Source organism: Vanessa atalanta, chromosome 28 (assembly GCF_905147765.1).
Source record: "Vanessa atalanta chromosome 28, ilVanAtal1.2, whole genome shotgun sequence".
Classification (NCBI taxonomy): Eukaryota; Metazoa; Arthropoda; class Insecta; order Lepidoptera; family Nymphalidae; genus Vanessa; species Vanessa atalanta.
Genome location: NC_061898.1, coordinates 3,623,590 through 3,643,536, shown reverse-complemented (window position 1 = coordinate 3,643,536; position 19,947 = coordinate 3,623,590). Strand labels below are relative to the sequence as shown.

Sequence of the window (19,947 nt, the reverse complement as noted above, 5' to 3'; positions counted from 1 at the left end):
CAAAATTTATGAACTAGTTTTGGAACCTTCAAGAAAAGAGCCTACATATTCCTTAAAGGCCGGCAACGCATCAGCAGGCCCCCGGCGTTGCAACGTCGTACGCATGTCATACTTTCCATAAATAAAATCATTCATTACATCATTAAAAAAATGTTGCGGTATTATGCCGTAGATCCCGAGGGCACAGTCCATATAGGTTTCAATCTAAATTAATAAAGATGAAGTGTTCAGAATGAATGTATGTAAATACGTTGAATCGGGGGCCTGCCGGCGAGGTATACTTAGATCATAAAAAAAAGAGAATTTAACTAAGTATTGTTAATAAATTGTGTTACGAGACTAGCCCTAGCCTCCAATACGGTGCTACGTCATAGGATATCATAATTAATAATATCATTAATAATGTCACATTATTATTATTACATATTATTACAATTATTATTGTAATTGATCAATAATTTGTACAACTTTAGTTGGTATTATTTTATAACATTTAATACTGGCATGTAACACTATTTCTTATTTTAAAAGTGATTGAGCTGTCATAAGGTAAACAATTGGATGATTGAGAGCATTGTAAAATATAGAGAGAGATTGAAACATCATTGTACAACATAATTTTATTTTGCCATCCCGAACTACTGAAATTACAATTGTTTATTATCTGAGAAATATATGCTAGCCTAACGAATGTGGTGTATGTACAGTCGGGGTAAGAAAAGGCTCGTCACCTTAAGGTCTATTTTCGTGTGCTCAGTATGAGCGATAATCTGCTTTACCGATTGAGTATGACATATTGCGTCGCAATGTACACTATTTTGAATCTAGTTATCATACTATGTTAGTTTAATTTTATGTGCAGTTTTCTGTTTAATGCTTTAGTTTCAAAATGTACTAAGAGTTTACGACTCGATAAAGGAATGAATTTGAAAACTGACGAAGGTTTTCTTACTCTGACTGTACATTCTAGAGGCGACGTTCTTGATTTAAATACACAATATTATTTTTTTAAAGTAAAGGTTTTATAAATTTAATTACGAATATTTTGCTTTGAGATGCTTTGATTTTAAATTTAGTTCATAGTCCAAAAAATAATTACCGGTGCTCTTAGACCACGGAGACCAACCAGGGATGTCAGAGGCGAGTTGTAAAATTATAATTAAAATTAAATTATATTTTAAGTCTTTTTATTGCTTCAAAGGAAAATTGTAATAGAAACACTGAAATTAATATAGGTACTACTAATTAATACGGTAGGGACGCGAATAACAGGCAGTAACTGCTACAAATATCGATTACAAAAATCCTTATTAAAGATCATTGTTAAGTTAGTTACGAACGGGGGTTCTTTTGGTTGTGGTCTCTTTGGCTAGTGGTTGGGGTCTCTTTAGCTGGTATAACTCTTATTAGAAAAATAAGTTAAAAAAACTTGAATTCTAATTTGAATTACGCATTCCATCGTTTCATCGATACATGTTATATTTTCTGTTTCTCATCACTAGCCCGTCTGTCAAAAAGATCAAGCTAACTGGAACAGGGTATAATACAATGAAACAATTTAATTTTTTTAACGTATTTAGCAATTATCTCGTTTTGTAATTCAATCTTGTAATCAAGTACTTGTAGTCAATTATGAGCAGGTGAGTATGCTGCTGCCACCCTAGTACCTACATAAAATATTTGTTTTCTAGTTGACACCCCCATATGAATATAGTGTTGTAGTAGGTACATATAGCCTATTCCGTAATTATTAAAGATAAACAAACTAATTTACGTATTTGGAAATGATATCTTTGATTATTTTTGTTTGTCTGAACGGCTAAAGCAGCGTTGGATTTATGAGTAGGTACACTAAATACAATCAGGACTAGTGGCTTAGGCGGCAAATTTTCAGGGGCAGAAAAATTAGAATGATGAGAAAAAAGAATACAAAAATTTCCAAACAGTGAATCGTAAAAAAAAATATTCCATTTTTTTGCTTATGAATGATTTCTTTATTTGAAATTGTTAATTTTACGCTAAATTTCGATTTCGATGGGCGGCATTTTTTGGTGCCCAGGGACGGCGTTACGGTCGTATCGGGTACTGGGCAGAAGGCTACGTAAGTGTCTATGCTGTTAAGCAAGACTTATAGACGTAACAGTCCTAACTCTCATTACTCCTACAGTCAAGACCATAAACATAAAACTATTTTATCAAACCTATGACCCGGTCTTGAACTTGGTAGGATGCTATTTACAATATTTTTAAAATAATTATGGCTGTTTAAAATTTACATGTTCTTGTTATCTCTAGCCCCTTATTCAACCCCTAAATCCGGCTATCCAGGACAGTAAAAAAAATAAATTATAAAACAATATTGACAGACTGGAGACATAGCATACATATATAATTGTATTTAACTAACATGACTGTATTTTAAGATGTTGAAAAAGAGTAACTACTGAGTTCTTTGCCGGTTCTTCTCGGTAGAATCTACATTGCGAACCGGTGGTAGCTTTACTTAAAATAGTTTGTTAAATAACGATTCAAAAGTGCTCGTAAAAGCCTACTTGAATAGAGTATATTTTTGATTTTGAAACTAAACAAATTATAATCTGAAATTTCGTGCAACCCCCTTATCTAATACGCTGATATATTATTCATAGCACAACCTCATGTCGGTTCTCACGATTGTCTCACGGAATCAGTCTGTTCGTGCGCTGTCAACTTTTAATAATTTATAAGTTGGATTGACAGCAACATAAGTTTTCAATTTAAATATTAGTCAAGATGTGATTGGTTGAACGAAGCTCTGTCTCTTTCTCTCAAATGTTAAATCAGTAATTGTAGAAAGAGAGGTATCATTGTTCATTGTAAGGCCGTAAGAAGGTATAGCAACATTAACATTTTATTATTAAAATATATTATTTAGAATTTAATTTTTATTATAGTGCCAATGTCTATGGGTAGAGATGATCACTAGCTAGTATAAGTGTATTATCTATGATGATCAATAACCATCAGGTAGACCATTTTGAGCACCCACCTATCTGTGACATACAAAAATATATGTTTACAAACATCGTATCTGTACGTAATAACCGAGTTGTTTTGTTTTTGGTTAAATGACCAAGGTACTGCTATCTTAAGCTTACACCTGGTGTCTGCCCATGAAATGTGATCTTATTCCTAAAATAATTATTTCTGTTGCCGTATTCGTTGCCTTATGTCTTAAATAAAATGCTTTCCTTTTAATGCTACATATAAGAAAGAGATAGATATATTTATAGTAATCTAATTCTTTATGAATATGTACGTATAATGTAAGCGGCATTATCAGTCAGATTTGTATCATTGCATAAACCAAAACAAAATAAAAAAAAAGTAATTTTCACTCTGACTGTACTGTGTGTAAACTTATTATGCCTAATAATATCTAAGGCCGCTTTGTTTGAGTATATACGGTTTACCCCTTTAAAATATTAATAATTTAACAGGCAGTGCGCCTTTGATTTATCACTGTCAATAACAGTCAGCCTTCTTGTCTACCAGCATAATATGTTTAGAATAAAATTAGGCGGCTAAGGGCTGTCTTGACAATTCGAAAGACAAAATATTTGTTAGGAATTAAAAAAAAAGTTACTCCTCTCGAATTATTTATTTAATTTTTTTTAATTTAAAATAGTTTTTTTTTTATTTTCAATTATGATTTAGTTTGAATATGTTTGAAAAGTTAAGAATTTTGTTTTATGTTTTATTAACGTTATTCATACCTTATTTGTTGCAAGAATACATTTCAGCAATATTAATAAGTAAAGTAGGTAATTGTAATAAATGTAGATCCTGCGGGAAGTTTTAAAAATGGAGATACCGGCTTTATTTTTGTTTATTATATTGGTAAATATCAGTTGTGTTGTTTCTGAACTGACCTTGAAGTTTGGTAAGGAAAACATTTTTATTAAAATTAAAAAACAAATCAATGAACCTTATGATTTTAGTACTTTTTTTTAATAAGTCCAATTTTGACAAATTCCATCTCCAATTCGCCTGTAAAAAAAAATCTACATTTATAAGAGTAATTAAATTATTAAAAAAAGTATTAATTCATATTCATTAAATTAATCGTTATATAAATTCAATTAAATATTTTTTATACAATATCATGTTAGTAAAATTGACTTATTTATATGACAAGGTACAAATCATACAAACGACTTTAAGAATATCATATTAGAAACACAGGAATGAATCGATAAAATTTCGGTACACTTCATTACGCGTCACTATTAAGGACATCGGAGCTTCAAAATCGCAAAAAATAATTTAAAAAATAGATAACTAATTTAATTAATTATTTCATTTTCATTGTCTATTCCATTTTAAAAAAATTAGATTAGAATAAATCGGTATTTTTAGCATTTTGCAAATCTATAATTTCTTCGGTAATTGTAAAGCGTTTAAATCTAGCGCGCGGCGTTGCTCGGATATTTAAGATCAGTTTGACCGCATGTGAGGCGAGACATTCCGTGTTGAATGCATATCCTCCGGTATCAAAACGACTAATTAAGTTTAGAGGTTTCAATCGTGAAATCAACCCAAGGCCTTAGGATCTGCAGCCGTGTATGCTACTTACTATTGTGACAATTAATTTCAACAATAAGCCTTAGTTTCTTATGAATAAAATAATAATGTACATTTTAACAATAATAATATGTTTTTCAGTAATAATAACAGAAATTCATGAAAATGACTTGCCCCAGCAAGTAGGGCTTGCCATTAAACAAGCAGAAGAAAACAAACAGGGTCTTGTTATTAGTGATGACATCATTCAGCTGGACAGAGAGAATGAAGAGGAAAGTTATAGACAGTGTAAGAGTTTATATAAAAAAAGAAGTAAATAAAACGAAAATATTCAAGCGTGGTGTAAATAATAAATAATTATTAGGAATAATATAACTTATATGGCGTGGAATAATGAGTAAAAAACAGAATCATTTTTTAACAATAATAATAATAATTTGTCGAAATATGTTTATCTAGAATATTCTAGATTAGTCTAGAATAATTTAAGCTACATTTTAACGGATAACTACTTGTGATTCCATAATATCGTAAAAAATAAGAACTGTTATTGAAGACAGCTGGTATTGTTATATATTATATAAAAATAATTATTTAGATTCTAATGGAGTTGACTGAACTGACTGAATGATTTTGGCGGGCTTTTAGAGAGCGCGTAATGAGGATTTAAATATGGAGGCCATCTAGGGTAAAAAATAAATAAATGGTAAAATAAGCGCAAAATCAAAAATGTAATACAGAAATTATTGAATGCTTATTAAACATTGTGACTTCGTAAAATTTAAAGAATTAATTCATGTAGGTAACTGTGAAATAGCGATTTCTCTAATAAAGAAGAATATTGTTCAGAAATATAAATGAATAAATCAGTAATTATTGTTTCTGAAACCATAATATTACAGATTATCAAAGTCGGAAGGCATAATTATAATATTTTTTATAAATTACAATACATATGCATGAAATATGAACACGCTTGTCACTTTTAATAATGGTTCTAAAACTTTCTCCGAATCGCGCTGCGTCTAATAATTTTTTTTCTGTTAGGCATTACAAAAACAAACGAATGTGCTGCACGAATCATCAATCGAAAGAGAGAAAGTGAGAAACAAAAGAAAGAAAGAGATAGAAGCAGTAGCACTGAATCATTAATTGTATTGACATTCATCTTAAATCCCTTTTTTAGTATGCTCATCCGTATCCCAGGGAGTCTCTCTTATCATAGACCTTTCCTGGTCGCCCTGGGAGATGGCTGAGGAGTTGTCATCGTCAACTGGCGTACCGATTGTGCGCTCGTTACTAGGATCTCAGCAGTTTATAGGAGGTTTTGATGGTTATTTGGAAACGAGGAATGCAACGGATGCTGCTATAATATTGGAGAGCGAAATAGGTCAGTATCTTTAAAGGGAAATCACAATTACAGGAAATGATTGAGTTATTGGTCTTGATGTTATGTTTTAGTTAATATTAATTTACTTTAAAGCAATCTAAGGCCTACAATTTTTGGTTGTCAATTGTGTGGTTCTTAATACATGCATCCTATCTAAAATTCCAAATGCGAAAGTAGTTTATTTGCTTGTGCGTTACGCTTTTACGTCTTAACTATTAAAACTACTGGGCTCCTTCAAACGAGGCTTGAACATCTTGAGGACCGGCGTTACGAGAGCGGCTAGTGCAGTTCATTCTTCCTGACTACTGACCGTCTTCGTGTTTCGATTACCCGATAAATTTAAAAAAAGGACCATCATGATTTTTTTCATCCCTCCCACCGTGAGTTGTGGGAATTAGTACCTAGTAGTCAAACAAGACTTTGCCCCAGGTCAACTATGAACTTGACTTTATAAGTATATTATTAAGGAACAAGGAAAAATTTCTCAATACGATAAAGTGCTTTGGATAGAATATTTATATCTAGATTGAGTGTGACACTACAAAATAATTAAAACAAAATAATGAGCCCACTTATTGTCTCGGTGTGCGTGCCAGCTACGCCTGACACTTGCCAAACGTCATACTATACCAGCGTGCCTGTACTCAGAGCTTAAGTTTAGTTTGGACAGTCTATTTAATCAAAAATAAAATGCCAAAAGTTATTACTAAATGATCATTGCCTTAAAAAATATTTTACTTCCAATGTTCGCTTAGTTTAGAATTGATAACTTCTTATGGGACGTTAAACCGCTTCGTTACGTAACGCGTTACGCCAGTCTGTCTGGCTTCTCTTTCTCTTATGCATACGGCAGCGCTAGGCAGGCTCCTCCTCTCTCACTCTAACCCACAGCGCTTGCCGTATTTCGGACAGTTTCAGTTATTGCTTAAGTCCCGAGACGCTCACGTATTTTTTCCAGTCATGTTATAAATATTCTAATTTACTTTTTAACAGATGTCGATAGAACTCTATACGAGTTACTCGGAAGGTCACATGTGCGTGTGTGGGTGCACGCTGGCCTGACCAGGGATTCCGCTAAAGCCCTTAAAGGCATGAGACCTGAACCTAACTTTTATATTATCATCGGGAGCGGTGTTTTCGTCACTTCGACATATAAAAGGGTATGTATCCAATATCCCTAATTAACTTTATTGCGTAATAAATAAAATATTTGTGCAGATATACTTATTTAAATAAGATTTTGGTCATTTTAAAGATAGTTTGAAATAATAATCAACGAGCGATGAGAATGTGATACGTCGTTTTGTAACTAAGACGCGCGTAGGCAAACTCGCGTCGAAGCTCGAGACGTTGCTACTCGTTCGTGCGGAGTTTTGCTCGTGATTTGTTACAGCGTTATTGTAAAGATTTATCGTAGTACGATTATTATAGTGAAAAGATTATTATTAGGCAAAATTTTGAAAAGTCCATCACGTCATAATTCTTGCAATCGAACATACGAGTATATCTACATAAACCCAATCAGCAAAAAACTTGTTATTCTTTTGGCTTTGCCAGAGTTGGATAGTTATTTTTCAGATATTCTCTGCTTTGGTTCCGTTACATTTTTATAATTCTTGATATTATTCTATTCGGTTTTAATTTACCATTTAAGTAAGTAGCTTTTTTAAACTTACGACCACCGATGCAACCTAAAAACTGTTTTTGTGTCATTGTCCGTGTGAATTTCGAAATTAACTTTCAGACTGTGGTCAAGTCCTGAGCTTATAATGTTTAGTTGAAGTATCTGGCATGGTATTTTGAAGAGAATACAGTCATCCCTTTCTTATGAGCACGTAATATAGCTGCTATTATTTACAGTGCCTTGGGATGTAACATGCTATGTCTCTCGTTGTAATATAAAATGTCTACGCATTACTTAACAAGTGACGTCACGAGGGACATATCCGGCTCGAAGGATCAAATCAACAATTAACTATTTCGTGAAAAATAAATTATGAAATTTGATAAAATTAAAAATATATGTTGAAATATATTTAAATATTCTTAATCATAAAAATTTGTTGTTGTTGTTGACATAAAAGCATTTCTACGGGAGTAAAAAAAGTTTAAAATTTAATTTAAATTTATGGCAAGAAAACGTGTTTATTTTGTCGAAGTATTTGTTTTTGTGGCTTTTTTTTAGGAAAATCGAAATTTTGAAGTACTTTTTCAAACATATCAGAATACCCTATTCGGTATTTAACTTTTATGAGTTAAAATAATAAAATATATTCTTGGGTACCAAGTGTAAGAGAGAAGTCAGTAGTTACCGGTACCGTTAGGCCCCTTCATCTTCCTTCCCTGTTCTGCTGTTTCGCGACAATCATTCAGTAACGCGTAGACATATATAAAAACGTTTTTTCATTTAATTTAAAATAAGTATAGTATAGTAAGGCTGGCATATGGTAAGTTATCACCGCCACCCATAGACAAAACTTTGTTATATTCCTTGTGACTGTAAGTACATGGGTTCACTGACCCTTCAAATTGGAACATAACAATATTAAGTGAGACTCCGGGGTCGAGTTGTTTGTACACCGGTTTTAATGGGTACGCCACTCCGAGGTTCCGGGTTCGATTCCCGGCCGAGTCGATGTAGAAAAAGTTCATTAGTTTTCTATGTTGTCTTGAGTCTGGGTGTTTGTGATACCATCATTACTTCTGATTTTCCATAACACAAGTCCTTTAGCTACTTACATTGGGATCAGAGTGATGTATGTGATGTTGTATGTATTGTGATGTTGCCCAATATTTTTAAGTATTGCTGTTTGACACAGAATATGTGTATGAGTTGTACGTACCCAGCTTGGCTGGGTATCTAGAAGGTAATAAATGTGCATTCTTGTAGGCAGTCAAAGAGAAGTTAGTCAAGCGGAGATATCGTTGGAATTTAATTGTTACGGATTATGAGAACATTGATGTATCTAACATTATACTACCAACCGTTGTGATGCAAGCTGATGTTGCTGAATGCTGCAAGCTGTTAGGACTCAGCGAGGGTTGCAGTTGTGTAATGAGTTTGGAGGTGAGTACATAATTATATGACTACATATAATATTAATATTTGGACTAGTGGCTAGATATAAGATGACATATCTCGAGGTTCTGGGTTAAAACTCCAGGTCGGGTCGATAAAAAATTATTGCGGTTTCTGTCAAATTCTCAATAACAGCTCTGAGTCTGGATGTTGGAAGTGTGTACAATGTCGTACTTTGGAAAGCACGTGAACTCTTTCCGGTCGTGTCGGTTTTGCCGTCTCATAGGATTATGAGGGGGAGGGAATAAAGAGGGCACCGGTGTGAACGCACTCTTGTATATTATAATATGTTCCGTACGGTCTTGAGGTTAACCACCGTGACCGAAATCGGTCAGGAAGAGACCATTCAATGTAAAACTGATTCACAAGATGTCTCAACACCGAGTAAAAAACAATGACAGCTCAAGTATCCTTTTATAGCTTCTATTTACAAGACAGCCCCCCCCCCCTGAAAAAAAATTTTAGTTTTGATATTTGGTATCAAAACGAAATCTACGGCAACAGAGCGCAAGCTATTAACGATGTATATCTTGTTGATGTGACATTATTATTTCCAGAAGAAACAATATATTGTCAACAATTTAATCCATTACGTAGCAGAAACGCTATCAAAATTAGACACGGATAAAATCGTCAGTGTTAACTGCGAGAGTCCGAGTGGCGAGATGAACGTAACAAAAGAGAGATTCAATCAAATTATTGAGGAAGATTTAGTTGATAACGGCACATTATTCTTTTGGGACCTCGAAAGGTAATCTATATTACTACATTTGATGTTTTTTTGTGCTCTCTAATTGAAAAACTATTAAAACAATATATATAAAACTTATACTAGAAGATGCAGAGTGTATCGGAGAAGGGTTTGGGTATTCATGGGCGAAAATGTCTGTCGTATCGGGGCGCATTAATCACCACTGTCGCCTGACTCCCTGAAACTTAAATAAAAATATTAAATATGACCAAATTTTACCACCCTCTATAAATGTATATAATTGGTACAAGTGCTTCATCTTCTAAGATGAAATAAGGCATCGTTAATCAATGTGTATCCCATATACTTTGTGGCTGCTTATTACTAGGCTCCTGCTACCAATACGATAGAACAAAGTAAAATGGTAAAAATATTTATGGAGGGAAGGTTTGTGTAGGTACATAGTTTTGGATTACAATAGTTTTCGTGTTGTGTACTGATCCTTGAGATTTGTCGTCGTGGCGACAATTTAGTCTGAAATATATCGGCTACGTTGCAAGCAGTGTTCTGGCGATTTCCCCCTTTCCCTAAAACCCATTTAATAGATCTTCTCAACGTTGGTCCAAAACTTTGCCATCATCAGCGAGGCAGTTAAGATAGGCCTGGATATTATTGGTAACGTTTTTTTTTAAATTGCCGTAATTGATAGACTCTTATACCTCCCTCAATACAGGTCTGGCTTGTTCTTGCGGTCACGTTTCATCATGTCCACTTTTACACCGGAAACTGGTCTTCAGAAAGTAGCGACCTGGGCTTCTGATGAGGAGTACAAGTTGCTGCCTGGTGTGGTTCTGGAACCGTTGAGGGATTTCTTCAGAATTGGAACTTCTCCGGTAATTCTTTCATAAAAATATTTTTCATTTAACACTGCTACAGAAAATATTAAGGTGAAACTTGACCGCAATATTTTAAAAGAACAGAAAACAACGAGTATTAATTTGCAAACATTTTGGTCATAGGCAGTTCCATGGACGTTACCTAAGTATGACCCGGAGTCAGGGGAACAGATGTTCTCAGAAGATGGGGAACCTCTATATGAGGGTTACTGTATCGACCTAATTGACAAAATAGCTGAGGTGAGTTATAAATTTAACATTTTACAGCTGGATAAAACCCTTTTGTTAAACTAGAAAAAAGTTTTTAATTTTATTATTAATTCTACGAAAATTTTTTCTACAAAAGGCGCATGCCATGATTATTTTTTATGAAGTCAAATTGAATGCATACTTTTGTTTAGGAGATGGGCTTCGACTACGAGATAATAACTCCGAAATCTGGTACGTTCGGTAGAAGATTGCCGAATGGTTCTTGGGATGGAATCGTCGGGGATTTGATGACTGGGGTGAGTATGAGTGGTGTATCCTTTCACCCTGGATGGAATGAACCACGTGTAAAATTAACCCAGGTTCTTTAAAAACTGTTTGCAATATGACGAATATTGTTCAAGATGTCCACTGAGAGCTTTATTATGGCTATATACAGTAACTCATTTGAATTCATATTTGTATACGTCTAAGGACTTAATGTCAATAATTCTTATGTATAAAACATTAATTTATATAATTCAAAAATTTTTTTTTATAATATTGATAGGCGGATGGGAACATGGTAAGTGCTGTATACTTACAGTACGTACTACCTGATGTTAAGTGGTCCTAACCGCTCATAGACAAAAAGGTATGTAAGGATTTTATAATAAAAGAAATTCTTACCTAAAGGTAAAGTTGTCACATTTTTCGGAAAATTAATTAATCCACGTGGAATGAAATGCTAGCAAGATTTCCGTTGAATCGCAATTCCGATCGCCTTGAAGAAAAATGGACCAGCCCTGTCAGGGAGTGGAGGCAATAGGACGAAGTGTTATACTTTAAATGAAGCTGTTATGCTTTTAATGAAGGTCTTTGCACTACTATTCCAAGGTTCAAGTGTTCCAACGGCAAATTTGACAAAAACATTAATCTGTCATCTTAACACAGGAAACGGATATCGCAGTCGCCGCTTTAACGATGACAGCTGAAAGGGAAGAAGTAGTGGACTTTGTAGCGCCGTATTTTGAACAGACTGGCATACTTATCGGTATTTAATGATTATTTAATAAAATTAAGTTAAAATTATTAAGAATTCACTTGAATTTAATATAGTTTCGGGTTTAGGTGGCCTATGTGGTTTTCTGTACCTCGGCAACGTTGTGATATTCGCTTGAATATTTAAGACGTGTAAGCGTAAAAAACGAATTTAGTTTCGTATTTATCATATTATATGTGTAAGGTATGACTTCATCAAGGTTAACTTTAGTTTGGAAATAATCACTTTGTTCATTTTGGAAACAAATTGTATGTAACATTTAATTAAATAAGAAACATTAATGAAACTTAACCAAATGTATCCAATATTAGATTAATGTAAATATTAAGGGAATGAGATGCAATACGTAAGCGAAATTATAATAAATATTAAAAAATCAAATAAAGAGAGAGACACACGGGCGAGGAACAATTACAACTATACATAAAACTTTTAATATATAGGTTTTATGTAACAGAAATATTACTTCTATTGATTTAATAATCTAATTATTAGGTAGATATGTTTTGGCATACATAAATACAAGGAGAACGACGTGTGCGTCACCATCTTGGTAAAATGGTACTTGGAATAATTTGGAACATTCACAGCGTTGGAGAGAAGATATATCGAAAAATTGTTTTCTGGTACCATTTTTGCAAGATGGCGTCGCGAGCGGCAATCTTTCTAGTTCCTGAACTTGGAATATTCAACAGAATACTTAACTATAGTAATCCACCCAATGAGAACTGTCCTTGACTTTTTTTGTGAAAGACCCTTCCCTTCCCTTCTAGAAAGTTCTATCTATAAAATACCGTAATTGTTTCCAGTTATACGAAAACCGATCCGAAAAACGTCACTATTTAAATTTATGACGGTCTTGCGGACCGAAGTGTGGCTGAGTATTGTTGCAGCTTTGCTTCTTACTGGTTTCATGATCTGGTTACTGGAGAAGTACTCCCCGTACTCTGCCAGGAATAACCCTGACGCTTATCCTTATCCGTGCAGGTAAGTGACGTTTGAAAGTCTCGTTTATTTTTGTGTTCCGGTGAAGGGTGAGTCAGTGTAATTACAGGCACCAGCGACATAACGTCTTAATAGAATATTGGCGATAGATGGTTAGTATTTCTTATAGTGTCAGTGTCCATGGGTGGTGGCCACATACCACTTACCATTCAACAAATAATGTTATAATTAACCTCGTCTTTAAATGAAAATGTTATTGAAGCAAAAATTAACTGTATAGCCTATTCCAATGGAAGTAGGAAAAAAGATAAACAAACCTTAGATTTACGTATTCCATGCGATTTGCTAATAACTCAGCTATATCGTGCACTACTAAGAGTTTATGATTAATATATCTTTATTTATAATACAACACTATTACACTTAACTACTTATATACACTTTAATTTTACTTTCAAATTTCCGTTAACAATTTCGTTGACGTTCAAAACGCCATTGTTTCGCAAATCCATAGTGAATATCATAGATTAATCAAGCCCTCGACCAATGATATCGCGGCAATTTGCTGTCAAATGTTGTTTATTTGGCTTTTCTCCTCTTATGGTTGGAGTAGATTATATGTAAATATGATTGTCTCATTGGTTGATGGAAGTCGAAAGTGTGCGGATTGCGTGCGCGCGTGTGTTTGTGTATTTTGTGTGTGTTTGTAACTGAAAGTACAAGACATGATATTTTAGTCTCCAATACTGTAACTACTAACCATTTGTTGGTCCATTTGTTAGTCTGCTTACTTATTTAAGTTTATTATTACAGAGAGTTCACCTTAAAAGAGAGTTTCTGGTTCGCTCTGACATCTTTCACTCCTCAAGGGGGCGGAGAGGCCCCCAAAGCGCTCTCAGGGAGAACTTTAGTGGCCGCGTATTGGCTGTTCGTGGTGCTAATGCTCGCTACATTTACCGCTAATTTAGCTGCATTTCTGACGGTCGAGAGAATGCAGGTACTTCCCTTTTTAATTATATATATATATATGACGGAGGAGCAGGATGCCGAACAGTTGGGTTTCGGGGATTGATCCGACATTTGGAAGAATCATAATAATATCAAAGGATTACAATAATTCATCTCGATTAAGAGCAAATGGGTTTGCAAGCAACCATCGCATTCGAATCGCCTGTCAAAACATAACGACTCGCGTTGCCATGACACTTACAACTCCATTCGGGGTGACCCGCTCTTAAAAGTAAATCAGTCATCAAACATTATTGCCAACTATTCATTAATTATCCAAATCAACAATCAAAGTAATCTCGCCCCGTCGCCTAAATCCTTCTTGGGGTTCAATCTTGCAACAGATCAAAATGTAATCACATCGATTGAGTGGTTCAGTCATGAAAGCCTTACAGACAGACTTTCGCATTTATAATAATAGTATATATTAAGTTTAAAGTTAAAATGAATCTGTCTAGATAAGTTTTTATTGGAAAATGTTTCATTGAATTTATCTTGATCTATTAAATATTCACTTAGCTGGAGGTGGTTCTGACCACTAACCATCAGCTAGCTTTTTAACCAGTCTGTCTGCCTATTGAAACTAAAATTCTACCATTAATTGTTTGGGTGACCATGGAATTCCAAAACTAGTAAAGATTATATGGAACTAAAAAAAAAAACATACTTTCCGTCCGCGGTTTAACCCCGTGGGGAAAGGGGGCAGGTGTTAGTTACACTATGCTCTTTTGAACCCCCAACAATTGATATTTCTCTCAACTCACTTACGGAGTTTTTACTTTAGTTAGAATTCTTATGTAATAATAATAATAACTATTATTACTGATAATTCATCAAACCCTTTCAAAAAGTAAAATTAAATTTTAAAGAAAAAAAAGAAAAAGGTTAAATATGCACATTTCTGCACCGATGCAGGTTGCTCCAGAATTTTAAGAGAGGATCACTCAGAAATGTCAGTTACTAGTAACAATTGAGTCACTTTCAGACGCCAGTGTCCTCACTGGAGCAGCTGGCGAGACAGTCTCGCATCAACTACACGGTCGTGGAGAGCTCGACGATACACCAATACTTCATCAACATGAAGTTCGCTGAAGACACACTGTACAGGTGAGATTTTGTTTTAAAAAGAAAACAAGGAATGCCCAAAATTAATTAAGGAATTACCAATATTCCTATTTACGCTTTTAGAGGAGGTGTGGCATTATAATAAAACAACTGATTTGTAGAGAGCAGTATTGTGGAATGCAATGGATGAATGAATAAAAATGTGAGTTTATTTAGACAAATGTTTCGGGTATATATACAAAAGTTTCGGTAGCAAAAACGACCCCTTCGCAGTTTTTTGTGCATAAATCTGGTATGCCCATGGAGTAGTCTGTGGACTTATTTACTCTATAATGGTGGCGTGCAGATCTTGTATACGCTTGGAGTGGCTATCTAGTGGCTAGCGTCGTAACGACAAACATATGTGCTGATGCAAGCTTTTCACTCGTGCTAGGAGGGACGGCAATAGATCAAGGGGTCACGATCAATCATGCGACATTTTACACCTCGTAACAACAGCAACAACAACAGTAATAGCCTGTAAATTTGCCACTGCTGGGCGAAGACCTTTTCTCCCTTTTGAGGTTTTTGTTGGTGCATATTCCACCATTGGACTATTGTCATCCTTCCTAACACGAGTGTATTCCACCAACCCGCATTGGAGCAGCGTTTTGGAATATGCTCCAAAAACCTTCTCCTCAAAATTGAGAGCAGGCCTTAGCCCAGCTGTGGGAAATTTACAGGCTGTTAATGCAAATAATAAAAATGTATTTCCCACCAGAGTCTGGAAGGAGATAACGTTGAACGCGACGTCAGATCAAGCGCAGTACCGGGTTTGGGACTATCCCATTCGGGAACAGTACGGACACATCCTACTGGCTATCAATGCGTCAGGTTTGTAATTTTATTATATAGCTAGCTGTGTCCGTTACTCCTTATCACATGAGCTATCTGCCAGTGAAAGTCCCGTCACGATCGGTCCAGCCGTTCCAGAGATTAGCCGGAACAAACAGAGAGACAGAAAAAAAATTTAAAAATATGTTATTTTGGTATATGTACTGTGTGTATATACATATGCATTTTATATTTACTTAATATATATATATATATATATATATATATATATATATATACATGTCACGTGATTAGTTACTATTACGATGTATTTGAAATAAATAAACATGATATCGCGTAGGGCCGGTCCCAGACGCGAGGACCGGCTTCGAGCAAGTCAACGAGCACGCGGAAGCCGATTTCGCGTTCATACACGACTCCGCTGAAATCAAGTGAGATTATTATTTTTCATTAAATCCATGACTCGATTTATTTTGATTGAGTAATTGGATATATTATAACATATGATACGTGTACAAGTAGCTTAACTATCAGGGCCGGACCGTAAGTTTAAGGGGGCCTTTTTTTTCTCGCTGGAAAAACGCGTTACGCGCTTCCCCCATGTGATGGAAAGTGGAGGGATTCGTGGGACTCCCCGGAGCCCTGGACGCCGAGTGCGCCTAGGTACGCCGGGTTTACGCACTAAAACACCAGCGGTACCTTCTCCGTCTTTCGGCGGGCGCCGAAATGCCCTTTACGCATGCTACCGTGACGCCATGACGGTCGGCCCGCCTATACGGACCTCCAAAATCTAGAGGGGGTTCTCGGGGTAAGTTTAGGGGACCCTGGCCAAACACTAATTAGGGGCCTACTTAAGACATATCTGAGAGTAGACTTCAATTAAATTAATTAAATAGGTTTGATTAATTGCAGGACTCGCAGGACCATACGGATCTGTTTAATTTAATAAAATTATGGATTCTTCCGCATTATCGTCTATTTTTAACTTTGACTTAACTTAGCTGGGGCTCCCTTGAATCCACGGGGCCCTGGGCTGAAGCCCAAAAAGCCATATGGTAGATCCGGCCCTGTAAGCTATGTCTGATGGTATAGTTAGGTAAATGGCTCTGAAAGAAATATTAACCATTCCTTACATCACCAGTGCACCACCAGCCTTCGGAACTAAGGTGTTATGTCCCTTGTGCCTGTAGTTACACTGACTGACTTACCCTACACAACAATACTAAGTATCCTTGTTTGGCAGTAGAATATCTGATGAGTGGGGGTGTACCAGGCTTGCACAAATCCCTCCAAGTAAATACACCAATATATTCTTGTACAAAATTGCGCCCATTTTTAATTATATTCTATGTACTGTGTAAGTCCGGTCTTTAAATAATGGTCGCAGAGTTCTGAATCGATCAAGACTCACCATTAATATATTTATGTCGTATTATTGTTAAAGTCACGTGACAATTCAGTGTAACTTCTGCACAGATATGAGATAACTCGCAATTGTAACCTCACGGAAGTCGGGGAGGTGTTCGCGGAACAGCCCTACGCCATCGCAGTGCAGCAAGGATCGAGACTCCAGGAGGACCTGTCCAGGACTCTCCTGGATCTGCAGAAGGAACGCTTTTTGGAACAGCTGGCTTCGAAGTATGTGGATATGACAATATTTATATAAGAATTTAAATTAACATGGCTATTTTTATTACTAAGAGTATTTAAAACGGGATATTTACCATGTTTTTTATTTTAATTTTGGTGGAGCTCGATATTTCGACATTTCGAATGTCTTGTTCAAGTCCACCTCCACCACCATCTGTTCTTGTCCGAGCTCCACAAAATAAAAATAAAAAACATGGTAAATATCCCGTTTTAAATACTGTTTGTAATATTATTTATTACGAACATTACGTTAGACACATATGTACATCTATATACGCAAAAAAAAAATACATTCTCCCAACGTAAATTTAAATGCGTAAATAAAAATATTAGTATAAATGTAGTTAAGGCCTTCATCATTCATGTTAATAATTCTTATGTAAATAAAAGTTAGTACATATTGGTAATTGCTGAGTTTCTTTCGCCGGTTCCTATCAGGTCCGAGGAGCTAAATTCCGAACCGGTGGTAGATTGTTGTCAATCAATAATCAAGTGTGAACACTTCTATATTGAATAAAGATTTTTGACTTTGTCTTTGAATCGATCTTCAGGTATTGGAACGAATCCGCGAGACAGGCGTGTCCCGACGCCGACGAGTCTGAAGGGATCACGCTCGAGAGCTTGGGTCAGTACTCATTATTCAAGGGTCAGAATCTTACTCGGGGGTAGGGCTTTGTGCAAGCACGTCTGGGTAGGTACCACCCACTCATCAGATATTCTACCGTCAAACAGCATTGCTGAGGTGAGCCAGTGTGACAACAGGAACAAGGGACATAACATCTTAGTTCCCAAGGTTAGGTTTTTCGGTATTCGTCAATAATTGTAATTTTTTTTTGTCATTATTTAGTAGTGTTATTCGATATTCGGCGCATACTTGTCTAAAGGAAATTTGTAACAAACGAAAAATTATATAAATTAAAAAATAATCAAACTTGTAATATTTTTGGTATTCATTGTTATCTTATATATGTAAAAGTAGCAGAAAATCATACATGTTATATTTGAAGTCAGTTGCCAGTATTAAAAAAAGTAAAATCAGTATTTTTTCTTTGCTCATAATGTTATAAAAAAATCACAAGTTTATTATTATATAAGAACATGTAAATTTTATTAATGCCGAGTTAATCGCCATAACTACTTTTCGCGGCATCTTTTTGCACCGCAAATAAATAGCGATACTAAATTTATTTAACTGTCGTTGGGTTGACAAAATAATATACAGTGGACCCCCGGTAATCTGACGTACGTTTTGCAGGGCAGTGTCGGACTATCGAAATTGTCGGATTATAGAGTATCCTACTGCCTAAGACCCCAATAGTCCAGATTTTTTCACAAAAGAGTACCTTGTTATCCGACAAATTACAAATCCAATGATAAGATTCTATGTGTTATACTCTAAAGTTTAAAGAGCGATAGCTATCACGTGTAGTCAAATTCAAACAAAGCGATCAGAATCCAAATAACAAACGCGTCGAGCACAATAGCGGTGGCGCACAGTGTGTAACCTGCACAATTATGCATTATCTACATAAGCGAAGATTGTCAAAATGTGGTAAAACATGCCGGACTACAGGGGGTTTTACCGTCCAGTCCAGGGTATATATGTTACTGTAAAAGCTCGAACTAAGGTAAATCTTAAGATTTTCCAGTTAAACCTAAGATTTACCGACGTGAGTTGGTAAATGTAAGTATAACTAACCTAACCTATTTATTTTCATTTCGGATATTATTTTATAACAAAACGTTATGACATGATTTTTTCCTTAAATGTATATCCTAAGATTTTCTAAGTGAATGGTGGCAAAAGTTAGAATCGCAAACCGTTTTGGACATTTACCATTAAGAATTGGTAAATATTAGGTTTTAATGGAAAATCTTAGGATTCCGAAGTTCGAACTTTACAGTAACATGTTTATTTTAAAAGAATAATACCTATATCGAAATTATTAAGGAATTAATAATATCCGTATTTACAAGGGTTAAAACTTTTAAGCTTATCACTTGTGTCAGTGGGGACGACAATTGCCCAAGGGGTCGGGATCGTCCTGTGGCTGTTTTACATCGAAATAAAATATAGTGAAGTTACTAAATAATTTTTCTTACAGGAGGAGTATTTATAGCGACATTATTCGGTCTAGGACTGGCCATGATAACATTGGGGTGGGAAGTGTTTTATTACAAGCGAAAACAAAAAAATAAAGTCCAAGCCATAGACGCAACCATAGAGAAGACGGAGGCTTTCGTAAAACCGAAGAAAGTACCCAAAAAGAAAGCGGACAGTGTTGCCAAGTTACGTAAGAGGAATAAAAAGGGTGGCAACATTATTAAAAATGTCACAATCGGTGATCATTTTAAGCCGGCCGATAAGGGTGTCTCTTATATTAGTGTTTATCCTAGGGGTGGTTTTAGACCTTAAAAAATCCTTTAGGCATTGTCTATATCAACAATTTTGTTGTTTCGAGTAGAAGTAATCTTATAATACTTTAAACAATAGACGCACCAAATATTATTGTGTAATATATAGCACAGTATACTAAACTAGTATACTTAACTAGCGACTCGCACCGGATTCGCACG

At 35.2% G+C, this 19,947-nt stretch overlaps 1 protein-coding gene across 1 annotated transcript; it reads left to right on the top strand.

The window, feature by feature from the left end:
• The first annotated feature begins 3,843 nt into the window (after positions 1-3,843).
• LOC125074677 (glutamate receptor ionotropic, kainate 2) lies at positions 3,844-19,786 on the top strand. The gene is made up of 18 exons (XM_047686058.1): positions 3,844-3,922; positions 4,705-4,851; positions 5,750-5,953; positions 6,947-7,113; positions 8,844-9,020; positions 9,590-9,783; positions 10,457-10,616; positions 10,743-10,859; positions 11,021-11,125; positions 11,760-11,859; positions 12,678-12,855; positions 13,627-13,810; positions 14,807-14,928; positions 15,647-15,759; positions 16,061-16,151; positions 17,197-17,358; positions 17,922-17,995; positions 19,476-19,786. Exons 1-18 carry the CDS (start codon positions 3,844-3,846, stop codon positions 19,784-19,786), a joined length of 2,685 nt encoding a protein of 894 aa, XP_047542014.1.
• The last annotated feature ends 161 nt before the right edge of the window (positions 19,787-19,947 follow it).

Excerpts from the sequence above, each read along its gene's own strand:
- LOC125074677 (XM_047686058.1), top strand. The coding sequence starts at position 3,844 with ATGGAGATACCGGCTTTATTTTTGTTTATTATATTGGTAAATATCAGT. Across the intron at positions 14,929-15,646 it reads GCTGAAGACACACTGTACAG|AGTCTGGAAGGAGATAACGT; the intron begins GTGAGATTTTGT and ends ATTTCCCACCAG. Across the intron at positions 17,996-19,475 it reads GATCACGCTCGAGAGCTTGG|GAGGAGTATTTATAGCGACA; the intron begins GTCAGTACTCAT and ends TTTTTCTTACAG.